Source organism: Aquila chrysaetos, chromosome 6 (assembly GCF_900496995.4).
Source record: "Aquila chrysaetos chrysaetos chromosome 6, bAquChr1.4, whole genome shotgun sequence".
In the NCBI taxonomy this organism is placed as follows: Eukaryota; Metazoa; Chordata; class Aves; order Accipitriformes; family Accipitridae; genus Aquila; species Aquila chrysaetos.
The window spans coordinates 32215297-32237209 of record NC_044009.1 but is presented as its reverse complement, the minus strand read 5'-3'; the positions used below and the strand labels follow the sequence as shown (position 1 = coordinate 32237209).

Here is a 21913-nt window from a genome sequence, read left to right as displayed (position 1 = left end):
TACCGGTTTTGTTCACTGCCTTCAGCTGGCTGCAGGCCATGCCCGGCCCCACCGCAGCACAGGGCCCCTTCACCCCACGGTGCGGCCCCCAGCCCCTCACTCACTGCAAAACCCTCACCCCGAGGGCTGGGGCTCCCCGCGCTAAGGGACCCGAGGGCACCAACGGCCCGAGGAGGGACGGAACTGCCCCAGCCAGCCTCAGCTGTGGCCACCAGCCCCACAGTTGGGCTGGGGGCAGCAGGTGTCAGCCCTGGCCCTGCCCTGGGCCTCTCTCGCCCTCTTCCCCACACAAACCACTATCCCACAGGCACACAGGTCCTGCCCTGAACAACCAAAAGATTTCCTGAAGTACAAACACCTCAGGAGTCTTAAAAACGGCTTTTGCAAAGAACTGGAAAGCAAGCAGTCAAGAGCAGCCCTCTCCCATGAGCGAGCAAGCAAGCAGTGTTTTCTCCCCTCCTCCTCCCCCCGGTGCTGCTCGTAAACTAAATAAGGGCAGCAGACATTTATAACATCACCCTGCCGCACAGCCATCAACATGCACACAGAGCATGGAAATTCAAAATACAAATATGTTTGTGCAATACACTTTTATTTTCATTTTATTTTTTTTAACCTTTGCAGTCATCTTGGAGTAATCATCATGTAAACAGTAGGATGGGATGGGATTACATTGAGTCATATGCAAATGGCTCTAAGAACACCTCAACGATTATGACAAGGCATTATAAATAACTTCTCTTAATAATATATATTTGCCATTTTCAGTACATTAAAGAGCTGCCGCTTATCTAGGATTAGCTAGGAAGTAGTTTAAATTGTAACCTCTGAGAAACACGTCTCCAAATTTGAAAGTCTGTCTAAGGTTCACTAGCTCCATAACATCTATGTCACAGGTTAAGCATAAGACTACTTAGGTCAGAAGTGTTTTCTTTGTAACAGAGTTTTACTTGATCATTGCACAAAGCCCTATTATTTTCACTCCACCTTGGTATTTTGCAGAACATCAAGTAAAGCTTCAGTTCTATTCTTCAAGTTTTTATCACCTGTATGAAACCGGTTTCTATCATTAAGGATAAGTTGGATCAGAGATGGAGACAGTAAGCAGTCTACCTTAAGGACAACAGTTCAAAGTAGTTCTAGCTCGTAGACTTCCCAATAAAGCATAGTCAAAATACTCTAATACCTTTGCTACTGTATATCCCCTCCTTGCTCAGATAACTATATATACTTTTTATATATTGTACCATATGTATGGTACTTCTAGAAAATGGAGATTATTTATTTAAGCAGCCTCAGGCACATTCTTAAAACAATGTCTGCAAGGCACCTCCCACTCCCTTAACAATCAGTTTGTGGACTCATTTTCAGACACACAACCAACAAAAGCTTGCTAATGCCTAATTAATTAATTTCAAAAAACCCCTAGAAGTTACCAAATACTTGAAAGATATACCTGAAACTTTTTTAAATAATGGGAGATTAACTGCAAATAGCACATGATCAAGTCAAATCATTTTCTTATTACTAGGATGTGTAATGCATAAATATATGAAAAATAAAGTTCACAGTCAAGTTTTAAAACCAGAATTCAAGTTTGGCTAATAATTCTTAACTTTTATATTTATGTTAATTTCTAAATGTAACAGAACAGAGGCAGTATTATCAACCACAAGTACAGGTAAAATAGGATCACTCAAAGTTTATGAAAGAAGTAAGCTTCATAGAAAATTCCTTTTGTAATCAATAAATACAGCCACCTGAGTGCACTTCCACAGGCTTTTTTAGGGGGAATCCAAATCAACTGCTAAGAGACATTTAGTAGCATTTTGAATGTTAGCAGCAGCGGTGTAGCTGTGGGCTTTGCTTGTTCTGAATTTGTGAATTGCTAGAGAATGAAGCAGAACTCAGTGTGTGGTGCATTAATTTTCCTTTGCATCTAAGCTGGCCTCTTCGCAATCTCACAATTCGGCTTGGGGTCAAGGGACAGACATCAGCTGACACTTAACTGAGCAAACCCAATCAGTTTCACTTCATCAGGAATCTCAGTGCCATCACAGCCAGAGGCCTGAAAGTAGAAACAGAAACGTTTAGTAATCACGCTACAAAGGAGGATTTGACAGCCAGGCTATAAATTCTCCCCATATCACCTAGTCAGCAAACAGCTTACTTGAAGGAAAGCTTTCAGACTGCTTGGTGTATCCTCTGTTGGTGTTAGCCAACTGCATCCTTAATTTTAGCAAACTTTTAATCGATATTAAAAATTATGAAAAAAAATACTGGGAAATGAACACTTAAAGACCCAAATTCTTTAACCCAACCTTTCCACACTGCTTTTTCACGTAAGCACACGGTTTTCACTCATGAAGAGCAAATAACCTACATGTATAGAATATACTTTTACCGTTGTGCTGTAGACACCAAATGTCTCATGAGTCCAGTTATCCAGTCTGTCTGGAATATCAATCCACTGAATTTTTAAACAAAAGATTGAAGCAGTCTATGAAGAGTAAATACTAATATTTTCAAAAGGACAGCTCCTTTCTGACAGTACAATCTAGTACTTAAAATTGTATAGTTGAGTTTCTTCAGTAAAGTCTGGCACGGTACAAACTGGCACAAGTAATCAGTTCATTTTTCACAAATAACAGTAAGAATATAAACCCACCCTGCTCAGGACTGAACTGTTACTTTAGGTCTGCTTTTAAAAAATTACACATGCTCTAGGCAAAATATTTTTATATTTTGACTTTTAAAGACAAAATTTGCTTCTGTAGGACAGAAGTAACTACATTTTAAATAAAGTTTTTTACGCATTCTTCACCTATGTCATAGATATATCAAAATAGTAATACAATTGGATGAACAGTATGTAATGGTACATTACTTATGACAGATGCCTTCAGACTCTTTGGCATATCCCCCAAAAAACCATCAGAACAATGGGTTCACCCTACAAAAATGCTCTTGATCCTTTTATGCATTAGTAGCAGTTGAATCCTTTAGTAGAACTGGTTTGTGTATATGCAATGTAAGGAAAAGAGCTCTCAGGCTTTGAGTGCACTGAGTGACATTATCCATTGAGCTTTCATGACCAAAAATAAACTCACTCAGTACTTGTGGAAGCACTACATCAGGCTACTCCTTCAAATTTACTTTGATCAGACAGAAAGAAGTTCTCTCTTCAGAGAGTATTTCACAGGTCTTATTCCACTGAAGCTGCAAGTTAAAGGTCTGAGATCATCACCATCAGTTACTATTAAGATATCTCAATGTTTTTTGGATTAGGAATTTACTAAATAAATAGAGTTTGAATTTTGCACTTAAAGTACCATGATAAAAAGAGCTAATACTATTAACATCGTTCTACACTCTACCTAGCTATCAATCTCCTCAAAGCCATGCTAAGTAACATATCTAGATGCATATAGATTTTTAAATGCCTTCCTTCTCAATAAATGTTGTCTAATATTTAATGCACCTGGAAACTATTAGCTTATATTTTGTGCTTAGCATAAGTACAACTACTATACACAAATTGCAACATACAAGAAAAGCTCTTAGTATTTGCAATTCACTGTTTAGTGACTGAACACATTCTTTCATTAATGGTTTTTTCCTCCTGTTTTCATATGAAAAAAACTTACATAAAATGCAAATTGTGCTGCACAATAATTTTGTGTTTCCTTGAGTGTTGCCAAGATTACTTGTGTATTAAAGCAGCCTGCTTCCCAAAGTGTGGACAGCTGGATAACTGCAGAGAAGTCATCATTCTGTGTTAGCCAAGTCAACTAAGGGAGGTTTAATACTCTATATGTTCTGTAGAATGACATCATTATAAGATCAAAGATGTACTGTTAAAAAAATATTCAAGAGGGAGATCCAACCTTAAAGACAGATTCATCCAGGCACCTCACTTTAATAACTTTCTTTACCATTTTGGCAATAATTAAAGACAAAAACGGTTAAGACATAAGTTCTTCTTTTTTCCCCAGAGATGAAAATGCTTACTGTTGGAATAGAAATATTATATACCAGCAAAATACCAGCAAAAGCAATCTGCAAGCAGTGAGATACTAACCAGATTCCTCACCCACAAATAGTCGTAACTAATCCTAGACTGAAGAGCACATTTCAATTGAATTCTCTGAATGGATATTGGATTAACTACATTTAGACTTTGAATCCCCATGAAATATTTAGCAACAAAGTATGTTTTAATCAAGTTGCATACAAGTGCTCTCAAATTCAGTGAGACCTTGCTAAGAAGTAACGAAGATGCAGTAGGGCATACAAACAAATGACAGAGTTATCGTAGGCAACAACTCATTTAGCAACTCCACTACACAATATAGAAACAGGCAGGAACGGAACATATATTAAATTAATCCAAGGGTAAGAATAAGTTAGGATACTTCTTGTGGTTATGTTCTTTACCTGGGAAGTAGGAAACTAATGCAGGAAACCTAGGTTAAAGATTAACCTCACGAATTGTTACCTAGCCAATGGAACTTACCTTGAAAAGGGACAAAGACCTTGATTTTGGATTGTCTATTAATTCTGATTATGGTAAGGAGTAGTATTATAGAAGCATTCACTCACCGGAATCTGAAACACCATGTGACATTGACTGCACCTCAGCAATAAATCCAACTGAATCACAGAAATACCCCAACCTAAATTTTCAAGTGGATTTGTTTTCAACGTATATAAACATTAACTGGATACTATGGAATATTACATTTTGGAATCTCAAGCCTCTATTTAAAGTGTGTGACCTAGAAACTCAGATTTCTACAGAGCCTCTGGAGTATCTATGTATCTAAATGCTCTTGGTGAGATGCCATTGACTACACAATAAAGCTAAGTCAGATGTTTAAACAGCAAGAACACAGATCAGCTGCAAAAAGAGAAGCATCAGCCTTTAAGCTATATTTAGATAGTAAGGGCCACAAAAACAAAACAATTTGAGTCACATGTCCTTATTCCCCAACCCCAACCCTTTCTCAAAAGAAACGTGTAGAGTTCTGGAGATTTTACTGGACTGTAGAAAAAAAATGAGTCCAAATTATTTGGTCAGTTAAAACTACTCAAATCTGTATTTAAAAAATGACAAGGGAAGAACAATCCTGAATTAATACATTATCATCAACTAGGTCACTCTCTAAAAATGGCACTCTACAGCCCATCTGAAGCAGCTGCCTTTATAAACAAAGCTCTGATTCTGGAGACGTGCTTATCTAACAGACATTCAATCTAGTCTTTCATAGGCGGCTGAGTCACTCTCAGCAAGGGGTGCTGAAAGCTGATTGGTAAGAGTTTGGTATTTATGTAGCTAATCATTCAATAGCTTTAGGTATGTAAATTTTTCAACTTAATTTTAGCAAGAAATAAAAACAAATACAGCATATCAATTATTAATTGAGTTTTTGCAATGTAAATTTATTAATATTAAATTAGATCTATCATGATAGCATCAAAATCAACCAAAATTAGGACCCATGGTCCAGGGCACAAAATGCAGCAGAGAGAACAGTCCCAGGCCAAAAACCACGGTCTAATGTTGTATATAGACTAGACAGAAAGAGGTGGGAAGGGAGAAACAGTAATGAAATACAGTAGGAGCAAGATCAACTTGCAAGTGTGGATGGTCAATTGGAAGAAGGTTGAAGGGAAGAACTAAGGAGAAGCAAGCAGTGGAGAGAGTGACCTGCATGCAAGAAAAATGGGGGCAGATGTCGGAAAAATGGGATTGGAACAAATTGTCCATTACCAGAGGACACTTCAGCCAGTGCAGAGCTGAGGGAGTGGGAGTGGAGAGGACTTAACCTAACAACTACCGTTTTCTCTGCTTTACTTGTTTCTGCAATTCTTTCCAGGGGTTTTCTCCCTGCAGTTTCTCACCTAAACCTCAGACTTCCTCAGAACTCATGTGAATAAACCTCCTTCCCCCTGCACAGTTATGGAGCTGTATGACTGTACATATCCCTACTGTCCTGTCAAAATAGGGTTTAGGTTTTTTCTCTCACACATGGCAATTTCAATGGTCTTAGCTGTCAACACATTTATTCAGCAAAATAGCTGTAAATGAGGTAAAATCCAGACTCTGTATGAATACTGTGATAATTAGTTTGTTTCTTCCCTATATGCTTTTACTTACCAACTTAAAAGTCAATGTTTTCAAGGCCTTTGGATCATCTACTATCTTCTGTAAGTTAGCAGCAACTGTAAAATAAAGTATTAAAAAAATATGATTTACAGAAAATTGCATGCAACATGACATCAAGCCTCATATTGAATCTTCTACTTAATTCTACACACATATATATCTGTAAATTACCACTTGAATCATTTAATCACACTCTAGCTGTCATTTGAAAGTCAGAGGGCAGTTTGGCTGCCATAAATCCTGCCTCCTTTCTTTTCCAGTCACTGATACTTTGTGACTGTGAACTGATTCAGGGGAAAAATCTGCCTGAAAACAAAATGACAGGAAAAAAACCCTACTAATTTTCAGCTTAGTCTATTCCAAAAACAATTAACAATCACACAAATGCAAGTGCAAGGAAAATGGGAGAATCACGCAGCCAAGGCTAAGCTGATGGCTGTCATCATTTACATCATGTTTCTACTATAGCCAGGGCCACCACCAGCACAAGTTTCTAGGAGAAGGCTGAGCTCACTGTCCCCTCTAACTTCCATTTCTCCTGGCTTGATGTGTGTGCTTCTGTCCCTTCTTTGGGCTGGCATTAGTACCCACACAGACTCTTGGTGATCTGTTACAGCTCTGTACCAAAAGAAAAACAAACAAAAATAAGAGAGTGGTACAAACAGAGCTGATCTTCAAACTACTCTCTCAGCAAGCATGACCAAGACTTGTGATGTAACAGCAATAAACAGTTTAACTAGATCTACAGAGCCCGAGTGTCCAGAGAAGACATTACATGCTGTAACAGAAGTAGCAGGAAGGGAATAATTGAAAACAGAGGAGGAGGCAGGAAGATAAAAACCCTTTTTGTATCAAAACACCTAAGTCATGCTTTTAATTTTTTTACAATATTGCTACCATTAATCTTGACCAAAAAATTGGCTGCTTTCAGCTTTGTACGTTTACTAAACTTGCTCCCCAGCTTTGCACAGCCATAGATCCTGAGCTAACTCAAGACCAAATCATTGAGAGCCTTTGTTCAAGACTGACTTACGAACACAAGATGTCATCAACAGGACATCAGCATGAGATAAAGAATCCACACTTGGCAGAGCTGATTAGACAAGATTTTGAAAAGGAAATAACAGTAGTAGACATTTCTTAGTACACTGAGTAGGTAAGTACCATAAAGCAGAGAAGCAAGAAACCAGATGTTCTCCATAAATAATACTTTCCACAGACTTCATAACATGGAAGACATACAGCAAACATTTGCATGTTGAATGTCCTACTGCTACAAACTCAGGTTCCTACTTCCTCCTTTTTCTAACATCACAAAGATAAAATTTTCACTCCTACTGTGCCTGATCATATATGATTCACTGTGTAGTAGCAGAAATTGGCCTCACAGGGGGAAGTACAGTAATTGGCAAGGGAATTTAGAGAAGTAAACAATTAGGCCAATCTACCACTGTTAAATGCAAATTAAATTTTGGGGGGGTCTTATTTTCTTTATACCACTGAAATGGCACCAAGGATTGTTTATACACCTGTAGCAAATTTGACCAGGGATGAAAGTGTGTTTGAAACTAAAAACAAGCCTTAAAAGCAAGCATAAGGTACATTTTGTAGAGAACAGTTTTTGGAAAGAAAAAACCTAATCTTCACAGTTAAATGAACTCAACTACAGGCACAACAACAGAAAGTCTTTCCATTTTTAAAGCGTCATTATTCATAATATTCTTTATTCTAGTCATTACAAACAATTTTTATTTTAATCACACAATTCACTTCCACAATCAATAAGTCAATTTTATTGCAAGACCTCCTACCTGATAAAATACATGCAAATACAGATAATGCATTTCATTACAATTAATACTTAGAACCTCATACGTAGGCAAAAAGGAGCATTCAGCCTCATAGCTCCTGAAGCCAGGGTAAAATAGCTTCAATTTTTTATGTCTTAAAAAATCTATAAAATAGGATCATGCACTCAAGAGCAGCTCTGGCTTATCCAAATTGCCATAAAACATGTCTTAAAAAAATTAAAAAGAAAGAACAAATTCTCCAGCTAGTGTTAGCTGGCTTCACTGAAATGGAGACACAGTGCTACAAAACCAGATAGGAGTTGGGTCCTAAATCCAAAGATTCCTAACTTCACCTACTATAAAATGTTACAAAAATATGAGCTTCAAATGCACACTCGTCTTCGGGAGGGGTGGCCTTTCATTTAATGTTGAGCAGACAACTAAGGCACGTCAGCATGCTGCTTGGCTATTTCGCCTGAATGCAAAAATTTCCAGCTGCCCTTAGGGAAACTTAGTGGCAAAATTATTATTACTGGACTTGCAAACAGCAGCTCATTATCAGCAAGTGTTTTAATGAACTACCATAACAGAAAGGAGTGATATTTTAGATGGATATCATTCTTCAAGAAAACTGCTTTTCAAAGAACAGTCCTCATTAAAATGCTACAGGGACACAGTTTTATTTGTTCACTTGTCTTTACTTTTAATATGAACTCAAGCCAAATACTTTTACATATAAAATACTAGAGAAACATCTGAAGCAAGCATATGAAATATGCTTTATTTTTGCTTCTCTGATGGGCCTTAACTAGAGTGGGACATGTTTAATCAAACACAAAATTAGGAGGATTTAAGGGAGTAATGCCAGATGTTTTCAGGCTACTCTTGAAAATGAGAAAGCAGACCTGCAAAGAGTATTAGAATACAAGTTTACATAAAAAAGTCACACCCCTGGTTTCCTACAGAGAGATCTTTTCAATTTCAATTATACGCATTCACCATTTTTCAAGTAAAACTAGCATTTCACCTGTGACTTTTCGTACTGTGTTTTACATTTTCTGGTCTTTACAGAATGGCAATAAAAATGATTTTGCCAAAATAATGTCATTAATCCCATTCAGTCAAGCCACCATGAATGGAAATCCCCCGAAAGGTCTACTCTTTCTGCAGTATCTGAAAACACATGTAATTAACATCCAACAAGAATCAAATATGTGCGTGTAATTACCTAGCAAAACCATAGAGTCCTGTTGGTATCCTTTTCAGTTTTCTAACTCCTTGCTTTTGTTTTGCTAGGTCTTGTCCTTGTTTAGACTGCAAGACCAACAATTAGAGGCAACTGTCTGAATTTGGATACCTAAGTCTGCATTTCAGGGAACTACTTAAAGTATGGTTCATTTTTTTTAGGGATGAGACAATCATTATCCTTTCCACTTTAGTGCAAGCCAAAGGTTCTAGGACCTCGATAAGTACATAGCACTGGGCATGTCTCTCTGCAGCTGAACACCTTGAAGATCTGGGCTCAGCTGGTAACTGGAATCTTTTGGGGCCTGATATAGTCAGCTAGGAAAAACAGCAGAAACCCACAAACTGCAGGTGTCCATGGCATCTCTACTTCAGTTAACTTCCTTTAGAAATAGGGCCGGCAGCACAGGCAGTAGAAGCCATACAAGCAGTCGAAAGTCCTTCCTGAAAGGCAGCCTGTAGTGCCTTCCAATTATTTCTCCACAAAGTTTCAGGATCCCATCTTAACTACAGTAAAGACATCCTAGAGTGGAATGCTCACCCTACTTTAAATGCAATTAAATTAAGCTATCAGTTGCATTAAATATAACTGATTTACCACTCTTACAAATATATGCCTAAAAATTTAGGACTATTATTAAACCTACACAGTTTGGACCACTAAGTATGCAAAGTCTCCCGAAAGACACCGAGAAATTCAGGCCAGACATATACGCACAACAGTAAACAACGTTCTCGTGTACAAGCAGTTGCTGCTATTGTTCAGCCCTATTCAGAATTACTGATCGCATCAGGCAAGAAAGAAGAACAATTACTTTGAAGTGGAACTGCTATTAGGCTTTACTGATGAACGTCTCCCCCAGCTACTAAATTTAGCCTCTTTTTATCAAGGAAAATGATTTATGAGGTCGAGACTCACTAACCCTCCTGGTACAGTTCACGTACAAAGTTTTAATTTGGCTTAAATACAAAAATGACCCCGAAGTTTCTAAATGCAGATGAACCCAACCACATCTGCAAACACTAGCAAGGAAAATAACCAGCCCACTCTCACCACCTCTCCCGCCCCCACACTTCCAACAATTCTTCTACTGCATGTCAGTGAACAAAGTCAATTTCATACAGTAATGCTCTCCCTCAAGTGAAAAGGAGTTTCACATTAGGAGTTTCTAGAGAGGTAGGAATCGTTCTCTCCACTGATACTTAAATTATTTGGAAAAGTGGAGAGCGTTGTAAAATATATGTCTCTGGATTCTACTTTACACCTTATCTCTAAGTTAAGTATACTACAGTTCCTATTGACAAAGCCATTTTTCTTTGAAGTACTCTGAAGTCACGCTTCGGATGTTCAACTTCTGAAATTCATAGTAGATTAGTTTGCCTGCAAGGAGCACTAATTGACTATTTCAAATCCTGTTGGGAATTCACTGTTTCTACAAGGCCTGGATATACTAGGCTCAACTTTATTTTGCAGAGTGTTTTGTCAAGATGTTATGGCCATGATCCTATAAAAGTCAGAAGAAGAAACATGAACAAGATAACTGCAGGAAAAAATTAAGTGGTGATGGAAAAACCTTTGCCAGCAGTAGCCTCAAGTAAACAGAATATACTTCAAATCATGTCTTGGAGCAAAAGCCCTCTTCAAACGTTAGCAGCAGTTAGCACAATAGGCTTTTTGTTGTTTACAACAATAAATGAGGTGCCATTCTGCTTTCATCAGAAGGCTTCTGAGGGACATATAAGCAACCTATGTTCCACAAATCATTCCAGGTTCTTTTGCAGGTTTTGCTCAGTGACAAATGGTTGTGCAACTGTCAAAGTAAGGGTCTGCACTTGCAGAACATGCAAGGGGATAAAAGGTCAAACCCAGCATATAAATATACACAACACAGGCTGCTAATTGCAGATGTAATAAACAAAAAAAACCCCACATAGTCCTCTAGCATGCATATTTATATAGAATATTCTACAAATCACTCTTTGCTGTATGACAATTTTGGCCAACCACATCAGTTATAATTTTTAAATAAGTGATCAATATAAGCTGAGGTAACGGAACAAAAAAGGACGTCTTTAAGATCACAAATAAATATAAGAAAATAACCATACTTTGGGCAGACTGAAATAGCTGGTTTGCTCCTGTAATGTGATAGGACTCTGCCTCGTTATTTAAAATTCTTAACACGGCATGAAACCTAACCCTAATGGCTTCTGAATAGGGAAAACTTCTGGAAAAGTTAAAATTAATGAGACAGTAAATAAAGCTATATGAAGTACAGTAGAACTATTTCCAGTACAATGCCGACCCAGCCAACTGAGCTGGAGCCATCTGGCATAAACACAGACACAAGCAGGATCTAAAGCTTGAGATGATATTTCTGGGGTGCTCTCAAAAGAATAATGATTCATCTGCTTTTCCATTTTGAAAAGAGTGGATGGGGAACCTCTGACAGTATGCTTAGGTTCAACAGTTTGCAAAGCTATTGCATATTGTAATCCTGAAATTCAGATATGAGGAAAGTGAAAACATTATTCAGGCACAAAATTACTGTCACAAAAAAACCCTGAAAAATTATAAGCTCTGAGAAAATGAAAAACATTTTTAATAAGTGAAAAGTGGAATAATTGTTATGTAGTCCAAAACTCAGTCTATAAGAAATAGCCACCTTCGACTGCTCCCTACTTCATCAATGGTATTGCTGTTAGAGGCCAAACTCAAAGCTCCACAGATTTACTGGCTTTCCTGCTGATTGTTTCAAATATTACCTCTTCCCCAACCAACTGTAGGCAGTTATTTTGCCATCTGCATCTGATACATGGAATTCTACATAATTAACTGCCTTGGGAGTCTGCTGATTTGAGGATTAATGCTGTATTCTCCTGTATGGGTCTTAGGAAGCCAGATGCCTGAGTGACAGGGAGTACTTTTCAATGGAATTATCACTCCTGAAAATTCAGCTGCTGGTAGGGCTTTCCTCCAAAGGGCTGAGTTTATTATGCATGCTCTTGAGGCGGTTTCACGCATTGCAAGAGGTTCATTGCAATATATACATTCATTTATATTTCATACTACACAATGGTTTTCATGCATTTGCAAGTTCATAACAAAATCAAAACTAAGTTTTAAAGCCTAGCTAGCACTGGATTATAGTATATTAGGCAAACAATCAAAGAAATCAACCTTTAGCGCTTTTGGTAACAATTCCTCTCGATCTCTGACTTTCTTATTATTATCTAATAGCTCATGAACTGTCTGCACGAAAGATTAAAAGACTTTTCAAAGAGAGGTCAAAAAGGTCTTTTAAGTGCAGCATGATTCCATTAGTTCACCCATTCAGGATGCTAGTCATAAAATCCCTTCTGTTTATGTTGCTTGAGAACAGTAGCAAGGGAAATATTAAAGCATTTTGAGATCTGTGACAGCTAACTAGCAAGTGTTTATTGCTACAGGACTGCAAGGAGCTAGACATGATTCTTACAAGAAAGAAATAAAAGAAAATAGAAATATCAATGGCAAGCCTGGCTTCTCTTCTGAGGAAGTTATTGGACATTGATAAGGCAGAAACATTAAAAACATTTAGAAATGTATTATTTATGAAGCGGCTGTCATTAGGAATTTATCAAAGGGAGATTAAGGCTCACAAATCTGTCTGAATTCTCAAAGTACATTGCTGAATCAGTAGATATAAAGACAGTGGAAACTATCTTCATTTCAACATTTTATACTTTAATATCTAACAGCTTGATTTGCAGCCTCACAATCAGAAAACACAGCTTAAAGAGGGCAGCTACAGGACAACAGAAGGCCAAAGCAGTTCTCCCTTGAAAGGAACACAGAGACCAAAAAAGGTCTCCTACAGCATCGTTATGAACAGGACTACAATTTCACAGGGCAATTCCCACAGCTTAAAGTATTATTAAAACCACTTGAGCTCTGTGGTTCATATGGGTTCTGAGCCCCAATACTGTAAACATGGTAAACCCAGGAATGTATGCTGTTTCATGTGTGTATAAAGTACCAGGCATGAGGAAGAACTGTACCAAATAAAACTATCCTCACATCCCGAAGAATGGCCCAACATACAGCAATAGTAAAGAAAGGGGGCAAGCAATACCTCAAATTATGCACAGAACACTCATAGGCGCAGGTTGTGCTACCCCTAGTGAATACCAAAATCTGTGCTGATTTAACTTAGGTATTAATTAATTTATTCTATACAGACAACCAAGGTTGAGGCTAGTTCACATCTTTTTAGACATTTTTAAGGACATTAACTAGTAGTTTGGCATCAAGGTATCTTGTTCCAGAAAAGGAGGAAGGGGAAAAAAAGTCGGACCAAAGCTTTAACAACTAACTAGTTATGCTATGTTATTCAAGAGTGGAACAGGCAAAGACATGGAAGAAACATCAGAGACATATATTCCTGATTGACCTCTACAGACAAATAAAGACTTTAAATATTTATCCTTGCTCAAACTGAAAAAAATAAAAGGGTTTATGGAATAAAAGTAGGCCTCAAATGGCTTCACATTAAGATCCATTAACATTGGGTATTAATACAAGGGGTCACAGACAAAAATTGGAAAACCGAGGACTGATAAAGTAATATACAAGATTTCATTTTTCTTTAGGTAGGTGATGGAAAAATTCCCACCTAACAGAAGCAGTATATTTTATGAAACAGCAGCACTGTCTCAAAATGGAAAATGAAATAACTTAGTGCTAGAAATCTACCTATTTCAATTCCAATAGCACATTATTAAACTCTTAAATTCTCAATTACTAAGTATGGATATCTGATCTTAAAGTAATGTTTTACATTCTACAATCTGAGAGAGAAAAAAAAAAAAAGACCGAAATTGATAACTGTTCTTATTGATTAAATTACAATATTAATATAACTGGCAAATTGTACCTTTTTCCAGAAACTTCGGAAAAAAATAGAAGGTTGATATTTCAGATTGATTACTTTTTTTCCCCCCAGAGTGTGTGAAGAGCACTTAGGCAAACCACTGCACATTTAAAACAAAGTGTTATAAAAAGGTAAGTAGAATATATTTGGATACTTAAATGCTTATCTATTTCAGACCTTGATTCTGCATGTGTCTAATGGGGTAGATTATCCAGGAAGATGAGGGAGGAGTATATACAGATTTCACAATTTCCCCTTTATTTTGAAAAAAGCATTTTTATGATCCTGGCATTCTAAACCTCAGTCTAGTCTCAAATGAACATTAAAAATAAAAATTTAGACCTGCTGCCCAACATTGCTAGTAGGGATATTTAACAAGCCTGAGATATTACAGTAAATTGTGCTCATAAATTCTCTACACAAAAGAATGAGTCAGAGTACAAGGTTGAAAAAATCATTTGCCAGTGACTGAATGTAGAAAGCCAGTGCTAGCTTTCAGACAAAGGTTTTGACAACAGTTTGATTGTCATCAAGATATTGAAGACCGCTCTAACAAATACCTTCATCATGCTGGATTAGAGTTGAAATGTAGGTCTATGCAGAAATAAGGCAGGTCACATTCTGCTATGCATATTATTACTTGGTAATCTCCTCTCCTCATCAGATCTTCACATCTCCTGTCCCGAGTTCTGCTATGAATTATAGATATTGTTCTGACAAAACTATTAAGAAGATGAAATAGCAGCCAGGCTACTTCAATACTTTATATCTGAAACTTGAAACAAGGAAAAATTTATTTAGAAAAGACTCCCTGATGTGCAGGAGTTAGGTTCTGAAATAGACTACCTCTAGTTTGAAGAACCTCAATAAATCCTTATTTTGACATACTAACCACTTGCAGAGAAGTGAATGCCAAGGAAACAAATAACAGCAACTAAATTACTATTGAAAAGAAGAACATTACTTACATTGCTGTCTTTGCAATTTCTGATTCAAATACACAGTGTTCTTTTTTTTAAACTAGAAAGGAAAGACCTCAAAACTATAATTCAGACCTCTGAGGGCAGAGAACACACTGCAGGTCTACGAGTTTATCACCTACCATATCAGGCAAAACCCAAATTAACCCCACTAACAGATGGATTTATTCCTCATTTACACAATTAAGTAGGAACTGGTGGACTGCATGCTGAAAAAAGGAACTTTCTTTGAAGGCAACTGCCAATGCCACCTTTTTTTTTTTTCTTAAAGTAACTAAAAATTATTATTTACTTGATCATGGCTATAAGAGAGGCACATTTACTACGATACATGAATAACACATATACGTGTAGAGAATAACTTGCACACTTGGAGAATTTCTTACATCACGTATTTATAGTTCTGCCACAACTGCCATTACAGCGGTGGTGATTATTCATCTAACACAACATTGGTTTTTTCACCTTGAACCTCTAAGTTTCCACCACACTGAAAATTCAGCAAGGTGGGAACCTGCATGAAACCTGCTGGTTTCACACAATATACTTTCTCAAGTGCACCTTTTACATACAAAACATATACCTAAAATAACTTTGAAGGTGCAATTAGATGCAAAGCTTGATTACTTGGGGGTGTAACTCAAGCTTCCAGAACTCCCATCAGTCTAGTCATTATGAGTCACCCTTCAATGCATTAGCTCTAAACGAGCCAGATGTGTTGAAATATTTAAGTCCGTAGTTAAACCCTGGGGATTTCAGAGATATTCTCCTAGCTGTAATGCATTTGCATATCTTGCTAAAGAGATACAGAGTTATGTGCACACATTGAAGGCACAAGAGTTTCTACAAAATGCCTTAAAATACAGTCAGGTTTTCATTAAATGTCTAAGTTTACTTTTTAATGTATTATCCAGAAAGGAAATACAAAGTATTTAGTCTATCGCTTGAAATTAACTGTTAGGGTCTATAAAGGCATTTTTTCACTAGAAAGTTATGGGTACAGGGAGCTTTGGTACATATAAAAACATGATACACTTAACTAAAAATTCAGTTATTTCACTCAGTTTGAACCTAAAGAATAAACAGACACAAGAAAAAAACAAAACTCCTAACAAATTCCCTCAAAGATTACAAAAATCAGTGCATCTCAAAACATTACTGATGTCAAATGACAAACCTATGCTGCCTTCAAATGGTAGTGCTATCCGAGTCACCTACCCATAGCAACATTACCGCTCTTTGAGGACATAAATGAATGGAATATGCTTTCTACTTCTGCAGCACTATTCCATTTTCCGATTACAGTAAGATAAGCCGGAACTAGTTGAACAAAAGGCATCACTGCATTCAGTTTCAAACATGATTAATCTAACAAGACAGGAAAGAAAACTATGTATAAGCAAATGCAGAGCAAAACCAAGGAAAGCAAAAGGATATTCACTGGGTAACTCTGAGGCTTTTCTATGAATCCAATGAATTGGATTGTCAGTGACACTATGAGTTAAGATGTTGTTACAGACAGTAATACTAACAAACAGGGCTTCTGCTTTTTCATCTTTCCATTTTAGCATGAAAGTACCTTCAGCATCAGCAGACACAGTATTGTAAGCCAGCTGTTTCAATTTCAAATACTTTGATACTGTGATTAATAGGGAACCATACTTATTACTTACTGTTTAACATCCCTTGAAATAATGTCATTCTGGATTTGGTCAGATACGTGTTCTCTGCACTCATGGCCAAATAACCCATCCACAGCCATGATTTTTTTTTGTTTTGTTTTTATTCTAGATGCCAATTTAATTCCTGTCTACTTACCATAGTAACGGCACCAAATAAAAACGCTATTCTGCCCATGCACCTGCTACTCCCCCCCCCCCCCCCCCCCCAAAACCCAAACCAACAACCCCCAAACCCTTAGTCAAACTATTATGGCATCTATTGTATTCACACTTCTAAGAAAATATTCAAAGTGTTGATGAAAAAGCTTGCTACTTTCAAAATATGATCTCATTTCAAAATATGATCTATTGGGTTTTCAGCTGGTTGTTCTAGACACATTAGGCATTTCAGCAGGAAGCGTTTGTTTTGACTGACTACAAGCTGTTCCTCTGGTTACTAAGTGGATACCTGGGTCTGGCTCCAACACCAAAGACAGATACCCATTTACCAGTAGTTAATGTCTGGTGTATTTAAAAGTGAAGATACATCTTCCATGATGCTCAAGGTATTCACAGATACTTTTTGACAAAAACACCTAAAATAAAGGTACATGAATATAGTGAAGGGCACCTGCACATTTCTTGATGGCATGGATATCAAGGCTTTTATTTAAGCAGTATTCAGGAAGGGAAGTATTTATTTATATATACTGCAATTTAGTAACTGTAAATACACCTTTAGGTTCTGAAATTTAAGCAAGACCTCTAGAAGATTAACTACAGCCTAAGGCTTTGCTGGAATTATACACACATTGTATACACCAGCGAAGTAGGATTGCAACTACATGATTTTCAACAGAACTGACTGTTGATATGATTTGAGTTTCCTTTATGGTATCAAAAATATAATAAAGCATTACTAGGTGAATGTTTACTAGTTAATACACATATATTGCATATACACACAGAGACATATTTCATCTCAAAATGTATTTTAAAAATACTCCAGATCTTTCATATGATTTAACATAGCTATTTCAGTACTGCATAAAAATACCTCATCAGCTAGATACCAATGCCTACATATAAGCTCCAAGATTCATTCCCCTCTGCAAATGCAAACTCTAGTCTGCTTTTAAACAAAATTCTCTGCACTGATTGCCTTGATCTAGGGACTCCTGTGAAACAATGCTACTTTCAATAAGAACAGAAAGCAGTCAATCGTAGCCAGAACTGAACATGCAAGATGGGATTTTTGCTTCTCTGCAGAACAGGTAGCTGAACTTATTGCTTATCAGAATGGAAATCTTCCTGGGAAGCCTGTGCTAAGTGAAGCAAATCCAGCAACACTCAAAAGGTGAAGCGTGTTGATGCTTAGCAGCAAATTCTATAGAACTTACATGTCAGCTGGTCCCCACTAACAGCTTCAGCTCACATATGCCATGGCCATACTTTCCACAACAGCTTTTACTGACTCCTATTCAAGTGTCCTTTCAGAAAATCAGCTGTTACGCCAACAAATTGTTGAGTTCAAGATAAGCACAGGTATTTTCACCTTTCTTTTCTCTGCCAGCGTCTACATGTTCCAATATCCATTAAAAGAAACTACAGAACAACTTTTATGAGACTATCTCAGAACTTTGTTTTCATTCATGTTATAGAGGCTGAATTTCTGCATGCTTCAGCTGAAAAGTGAAAGGCAATTTATCAGCTGCTTTCAATCTGGAAGCTAATGGATTCAGTTCTTCTGGTGAAGAAGGTCAACCAAGCTCTTCTATACTATTCGCCTCTTCCTATAGAGGAAGATTTTAAACCCTTTAATTTCAAGTGAACAAGGTGGCAAAATCATTTTACACAGAAAATTAGTTTTGTAAGCAGATTACATTTTCAGCACCATGTGCTCTCTTATATGACCTACTGCTTTAAACTAAGGGACTGAAATATTTCTTAGGGACTGCACTGCTACAGTGAAATTCTGTAATTTGCAATAATCTGCTTGCATGCAAGTTGTTTTATTCCATGCCCATAGAACATTTAGCCAGATTTCCCAAAGCAAATCACAAACATATTCTAACTTAAGTCCAACTTTAAATTTTTTTAATAAAAAGTAAAATTGCATTTTGCAGAACTTGTCTTTCAGTAAAACATGAAATCTAAAGTCATTTTCTAGGAAGATAACCATGTCCAAACATATTTGAGAACTTGAACAACTTCACGGGTGAAGCAGACACAAGTGAAACTTTTAGTACAAAGTCATGCAAGAATTTGTGCCTGTGGAACTTGAGGTAAATTACAACATCACAGAAAAACGAACATATAAACTCATTATAATGAATAAAGTTAAATTAAAGTTGAATGCTTTCATTATATACAAGAAATATGATTTCCTTACTTTTTTTTTTTAATACTACAATAAAAAGATAAACAGGAAAGAACAGAAAGGACCATCATCATAGGGCTAAAAAGCAAAGTCTGATGCAATTCAAAGCAGGAACTAAGCAAGGAAATAAACTTTTATTATTAACTAGACAGTGTCTCTAACGAAGCCTGCTAGGGAAAACCTTACTTATTTAAATATTCGTGCTGCTTCAAGGACCACAGTCACATCACTAAAGCCATGAGGGATACCTATCTTTATTTGCCTTTCCCCCATCACTCCCCCTGAACAATGATAACAAATCCCATTCACGGTGCCATTCCCACAGAAGTAGTGGCACTTTGCATTGGAAGAGGACTTTGCAGCAAAGGGAGAAGGGAAGAGCGAAGAAGGGAAAAGGGGACTCACTGGGTCCCAGCAGGACTTGCACTGCAGCATCGTCAGCCATGACTCTGACTTCTGTGCAACACAGACTGCCAGCTGACTGTCCAGGCAGGTGGGATAGCCAACAGATAACAACTCTTCTCTTAGCCAGAACAAACCTATCTATCTGTTATTTCTAAATGAAGTAAGGTATCTTGTGACAATGAAAATTCTAACAAAAACATCATCATCAGTACGGCAATGACATTTTTCATACTGGATGTTTAAAAGGCAGCAAACTAAGGCCACGCTACCCCTCTCCCCTGAACCCGTATAGTAACAGCACAGTAGAAGTGACTTTAAGAGAAGAGTGCCTGGTAGCATGTACCATCTGCGAACCTCCCCTGAATACTTTTTCTTTAGAAATTAAAATAAAAGCATAGGTAGGCCTTTTGTTCCTTAGATCAGCTAGAGTGAACCTGTCTTCTCAACATACAAACGCGAAAGTACTGGCTTCTCTCTGAAACACTTTAGCTACCCTACAAATGCACTGAGAATGTACTTAGATAATCTTCCAGGCCAGTCACATGAACTTTTGGATTTGTAAAACACTGTCCATATCATTGAGGAGTTTGGTAATGATATCTGAACCAATTGATATGAACTTCTTTGACTGCAATACAAAGATTGATTTGCTAGTATTCCTGGTTTCAGTTCTCACATATTTAGCATCTACTAGCTCCCCTCTGATTTTGGTAACTATGTATCCACTGGTCTTGAGCAACCAGAAGAAGAGAAGGAACTGCAGGGAAATAAGCACTTCCAAATTAATTATTTTTGCCAATCACTGAATTTCATTAAAAAAAAAAAATTACTGAAGCACAGAATAGAAAAATAGAGAAGCATCTTTCCTCTCAGCAGCCAGAAAACATTTCTGATTATCTTTTTTTTTTTTTTTTTTTTTTTTTTTACCATAGAAATAATATCTCTAGGTGCAATTTCCATAGATCCTGAACTCTGGCTTGCTTCTGCTTCCATGAACCCGAGCAGAATACTTACTAACTTCAGAGCTGCCAAAGCACACTTTGCAAAATCCTACCAAAAAAATAATTTTATTGTTAAACAAAAAAATTAAGTTAGCATAAAAATGATCAATCTTTGAACTGTAAATAATCCTTCAGGAGATCTATATTATATCATCCCTCTCAAACCGCTAAAGAGTTCTGACTTCCAAAAGCAATCCTTGGACTGGTATCAAAATTGGCTTGTTGATTGAACTATGCATATATGAAAGCAAAATCAGAACAAAAAGGATTTTGTGAAAACCAGCATTAGAGAAAACATTTTTCACATCCATTTAACACAAACTTGTCACAAGAGCGTAATTGCAAACAAAAATGTAATTTACCTATAACTACATCATGGCCATCAACCAGGCCTGCAGAGAACAGCTCCTGAGAAACGCCATCTGCTGTGTCTGTCCAAAAGGTGAAATGAATAAGTATGAGAGCCCACAAAAACAACAAAAAGTATCAGTCATCCAATGCAATTTAACAAAAATATATTTTAGTTCCAAAACACCCATGGAGGCAGGCTTGAATTCAAAATTATCTTTAATTAGGAGGAAAAAAGATAATTATCTTATCGGCCTCTGCACAGCAAATCACATGAGCTGATGATTTGATTCATTGCAAACCCCCTACAGACCTTTCCTGGCCACTAGCATTTCTCCCCTATTATCTAACTATATACTCCTACAGTTTATAAGTTCAGTATCTTCACAACCAAGAAAATAAACTATGTTTTGATGTGGTTTTCACTGTTTTCTTTATCCCCTCCATTGTTCTGCATATCTAGACAGCGATATGCTATATAGGCTTTCTTGTTTGTTACCAGTGGGGCAAAGGAGTTACGTGAACAGTCATTATTTTGAGCTTTAGGCTTAAAATAGCTTTTAAGTACTGTGACCCAGGAAATTAAGAGCTTTGGATCGATCTTCCATCAATTGGTGTACCCGAGTGGGTTAATTCTTAAGTTCATGTAACTAGTACTTGCTCCTGCATAAAGACTTTAGAAGGCTTAGAGGTAAGTAGGAAGAAACAGCAGGAGCAAGCCCAAATTCCAGATAAGTCTCAACTGTACTATCGCCTCAACACCAAATATCTGCATGGAGCACATGCTTTGAGGCAGTTACACAAAATTGCATCATTTCCTCAAGAAGCATGCACAGGTGAAAAACAATATAGCTGAGCTAGCTGCAATTTCTGGAGAGCTCTGGAGATAAGAAGCATAGCTGCCTTCTAGCTGCCTCAGTGACTGACTATGAGGAACAGTCCTGGTATGTCGTATCCTCTATTTTTTGACCAAGTAAGAATTCTGAAAGGGCTTATGTAACTGCTTAGAGTAATTCTTTCA

The 21913-nt window shown here is 37.2% G+C and overlaps 1 protein-coding gene across 3 annotated transcripts in view; it reads right to left on the bottom strand.

Annotated features, from left to right (window-relative positions):
• Positions 1–575: 575 nt before the first annotated feature.
• STK39 (serine/threonine kinase 39) overlaps positions 576–21913 on the bottom strand; it is a 108230-nt gene continuing 86892 nt past the window's right edge. For all 3 annotated transcript variants that reach the window (XM_030018692.2, XM_030018694.2, XM_030018695.2), the window contains 3 exons: positions 20907–20975; positions 6161–6225; positions 576–2068 (listed from right to left, as the gene is read on the bottom strand). In XM_030018692.2, coding sequence (XP_029874552.1) covers positions 1994–2068; positions 6161–6225; positions 20907–20975 — 209 coding nt within the window. In that variant the 3' untranslated portion in view covers positions 576–1993. The remainder of the gene's footprint in view (positions 2069–6160; positions 6226–20906; positions 20976–21913) is intronic.